At 45.8% G+C, this 4,359-nt stretch overlaps 1 protein-coding gene across 1 annotated transcript; it reads left to right on the top strand.

Moving 5' to 3' along the window:
* Positions 1-1,806: 1,806 nt before the first annotated feature.
* Positions 1,807-3,556, top strand: LOC8033339 (protein ALP1-like). The gene is made up of 3 exons (XM_029979777.3): positions 1,807-2,274; positions 2,351-2,558; positions 3,156-3,556. Exons 1-3 carry the CDS (start codon positions 1,807-1,809, stop codon positions 3,554-3,556), a joined length of 1,077 nt encoding a protein of 358 aa, XP_029835637.3.
* The last annotated feature ends 803 nt before the right edge of the window (positions 3,557-4,359 follow it).

The raw sequence follows: 4,359 nt of genomic DNA, 5'->3' as shown, positions 1-4,359 counted from the left end.
ATGAAAAAATCTTTTATAACATTTAGAGCTACAATGGTTGCCCAAGAGGTGGACGATGGCTTTTTTTTTCATTTTCAAAGTCATAACCCTCCAGGAGCCCTTCAAACTTACCTGTTTTTGACGCATATCTGTTTTGGACATCAAACAGATTTATTGGCATTTAATAACATTTATAGTTTGGAATAGATATACATTGCGATGTATTAAATTTTCACAATGATATTGCTTTGGTTTCTTAATAGGTGTAGAGCTTAGCTAATTTTAAAAACAATTAAAAACTGTTTGGGTGTTTTGTTGCGCTACCTGGCGGATGGCAGACAAACTGCTGATTTCTAATGTTCAAAAAATTTCCGAGGGCGGCGTTGGCGTCTGTATCATCATCAATCTCCGTGTCTTTTTACCCTCACATTTAAAAAATATATTGGAAGATTTACTATCGACAACTGAATGGTTTAAGTACTGGGTCAGGCTAATAAATCTAAGACCAATATTTACACAAGCGTAGCGTGATATAATGTGTTCATTATTCGATATGATTGAAATCAATAAACAATGAAGACGAAGAGGAAAAGAATACACCCGAGTTCACTTTATGTCTAGAGTCACTAAATGAGCTTTAAAGTATCGGCACTCCGTTCCCCAAAATTGTTTTGGGCGCCGCCATTTTGGGTCTTGCTTAGAGCAAACGCAACTGCCGATCATCGTGATCTAAAAGTACGACTTCCTCAGCATTAGATGCGGTGCTAGGAAGCTGATGCAATATTGCAATGATCTGTCGCGGGTTGTTTAAACATTTGTGAGGGAGGGAAAAGCGTTTCCTGTGATTTTAGATAAAGCTTCATATAACTGGCAACCATGATTTTAAGCCACAATATGGCCAAGTGTCGTTACTCTGAACCGTAGCTAATTTACTGGCACAAGCGGGAACAATGAAGAAGCGGCAGGTGTCAAAAGGTAGTGGCTGGTGGCATCCACGGGGCTTACGATATGGCCCCTCCAGGTATTACTGGGTGGAGCACTTCATGTGCCCTTTGCTTAGGGTGGAGCACGACATCTTGCCATTTTGTCCCCCTCTTGTATTTTTATTTTTTGTTCAGAAGCGCATGAAAGAGCGTGTCCCTGCACGCGCTCGTGGCGCTGATTGTGCTATGGCGACATTTTGTTTTCGTCGATTTCTTTGTATTTTCCCCGTGAGCGCGTGCTGTCGGCATCGGGTACTACAGAGGGTGGCATCACCCTAAACAGAAGGACATTGAGGCACCCTAGGTATTACAAGCCTCTTGAACAAGAGCATGAATACTCTAAAACTCTCTAATAGAGAGTTTTAGCTTACCGCGTACCGGGCGACAGCCGGGGTTACCGCGACCGCGACCATCGAGCCGGTACCGGACCGAGAGCGTAGCGGGTAAAGAACGTTTTAGCATACCGTAACCGCGCCTAACCGCGCCTATGGAAGTTTCTTCTTTCTCCAACGGCTGGAAAAAGTCATGATGATGATAGTGAATACCGGCGTGGTTCGTTTTTAAAGCGGTACATTTATTTGGACAAATGCCGCATAAAAAGCCACTTTTAAAAAATATTTTCCTCATTACGAGTAGTTATAGTGGTACTTCCTTGGTATACGACCAAGTAACTTAATTTGTCAGCTAAGCTGTTGGATACTGGTCGCGCCTCAAGCCAAACGCATCCGTCGAGGGCTAGCCGACGCCGTCTCGTGTGCTCACCTTGCCCGTGGTGCAACGTGGTGCTGTCGAAGGTAACCTGCGGCAGCCTCGGTTCGGATCATCGGCTCCTTCCACGGGTGTGATGGAGCGCTACAGCGTGTTGGGCGACAATTTACTGTTAAATGAGCTAACGTGGCCGGAGATTGAAGCGATATATTTTGTTGAATCAGAGCCTGTCCCCAGACGCAACATTGGGCAGCACGGATTTGTAGATGTTCCGAACATGGACGAGTGGACGTTCAAAAGGAGCTTTAGATTTGAAAAAATGGATTTAGAAGATCTGGTGGCAGCTCTAAAAATTCCAGCCGAGGTGAAAAGCGCCCAGCGAGTGAGGGTTCCGGGGTACGAGGCGCTGTGCATGACCCTGCGAAGGCTGGCGTACCCCAATCGCCTTTGCGATTTAGAAAGAACGTTCGGTCGGCACAGCTCGGTCATTTCGAGCGTAGTAAGCACTGTCATGGCGCATATAGAATACCAGTTTGGACATCTGCTATCAGACCTGACGAACCACAAGTGGCTTGACGTGCCCTGCCTCAAGAAGCTCTCCGAGGTGAGAATACGCCGGCCTTTTGCAGGTGTTTGCGCTGTGCATCTGTCAACCTTAATTTCCGGGCGATGTTTTGCAGGCGGTGCATGCGAGAGGTGCGCCGTTAAAGAACTGCTGGGGCTTCATCGACGGCACTGCCCGACATATCTGCCGGCCGTCGGTGGGGCAACAGGAGCATTTCTCCGGACACAAGCGGCACCACATGCAGAACTATCAAGCACTGATGTCTGCCAACGGCATCATCTGCCAATTAGATGGCCCTTTTAATGGGCGACGACATGACGCAGGCAAGTGTCTTCTTTGTGCTCAGATTTTCGTTGATGCTTTCCATGCACATTTTTTTTGCACGAGGTTACAATAACAACCGACCCTATGCGAGTGTGCGCAGCTAGTTCTAGGTTACCTTAGCATTGTTCGTTCGTTCGCGCAGTAGTAGACAAATATCTAAATAGCAAGCATTGTCCACAGTATTACTCATAAGCATCCAGCTACATGGCATGAAGGGCTGAAACCTACTTTGAACACGATATAAGCGTTGTATCCAAGGAACCAGGCCGATGGAGTTCATCGCTGTACCATATTTATTTGGTGGGAGTCGCAATACAGCGCAGGCCCTGTCCCGCAGTGTACAGTTTTCCATTCAACGAACACAAATTTGAGAATGGGTGTAGTCCTCCATTCCTAAAGAAACTAAAGCAGTATATGACAAAAGAATGGTTTCACACAGCTCAAATGATGAAGTAGAACAATTCCACGGGATATCAGAGAATACGAGTTTCACTTTCCATTTTTTTAAGAAGCTCCTAAGGTCGCTCCTAAATGTAAGAGAGGCCTTGGTCTTGGATGTTCAGTGCCAATAAAAGTATGCAAATAACCAATTTCAGGTATCCTCAAAGACACCGCCCTTTATGACAACTTGCAAGCCATCAACCACGGTGAAAGATACGTCATCTACGGGGACCCAGCGTACCCACTGCGGCCTCTCCTTCTCAAGCCATTTGGAGGCTCCCGCCTGCTGCCGCACGAAGCTCTCTTTAACAAGAGGATGAGTACAGTCCGCCAGGCGGTCGAGTGGGGGTTTGGGAAGGTGGCCGCAGATTTTGCTTTTGTGGATTTCCACAAGAACCACAAAATGTCGCGTCAAAGACTTGGGCGCATGTATAAGGTTGCCACCCTACTGTCAAATTGTCACACATGCCTATACGGCAGTCAAGTGTCTAATTTCTTTGAGGTCGAGGCACCCGCCCTTGATGTTTACCTTGTGCCCCTTTCCCTTGATTCGTAAACTTCATGTTATGTTTGGCGTATATAGATGCACTTGCATGTAAATGTATAGCATAGGACACCAAGTGTTCCTTTCTTTCTAGTTTCAATTCTACTTCAGGTCCGCTGTTTCCATTTTGCGCGGCATGTAACGCTGTGTTTCTACGTATGTAAATCGAAAGTTCTCTTTGAGCTGCTTTAATTTTCTGAATTTGTTCTAATTTTTTTTTTGTGTTTGCTATCCTAGTTTGTGTGTTTCTGTTTCAATTTACATGCGAGTTTTGCCCCCTCCCCCTATGTAAAGCACCCCGTGGACATTTAAGGGTGATAATTAATAAAATAATGAATCAATCAGTGTTCCCTAGACTGCAATATATATTGTAAGGATTCAGAAAGGACAGAATAACGTCATCAGAAGGTGCAGAGCTATTATGTCCTCTTTTCTGCATCCTTCAAAAATATTTCCATCTTGGGGAACTGTCGCCATGATTAACTGTCGCAAACTCTTCAGCACCTCTACCGTTTTATTGCTTTGTTACTGGCTCTAGAAGGCGGACACACGGGGGAGTCAGGATGTCCTGCCCTCTCTAGAATTTTGAATTTGCAGCCGGAAGTCACTCTTAATGAGATTTGCTGAATGCAGTCGAACACAATCTTCACTCCTGCAATTACATTGGACAATGGCATAATGAGATAGCACGTACGTCTTAGTTAGGGCCATATATTCGGCCGTGTGTAAGCATGCTCTCTCCCTCCGCCCCCTGGCCTGACCCCCTCTTGGAAAGAAACCCTGATCCGCCCCTGCTGGTTTTGGCCATTCTGTTT

This window comes from Ixodes scapularis, unplaced genomic scaffold (genome assembly GCF_016920785.2).
Source record: "Ixodes scapularis isolate PalLabHiFi unplaced genomic scaffold, ASM1692078v2 PGA_scaffold0__279_contigs__length_252992795, whole genome shotgun sequence".
Taxonomy (NCBI): Eukaryota; Metazoa; Arthropoda; class Arachnida; order Ixodida; family Ixodidae; genus Ixodes; species Ixodes scapularis.
Note: the sequence above shows the minus strand (reverse complement) of the source record. Positions and strands in the feature narration are given on the sequence as shown.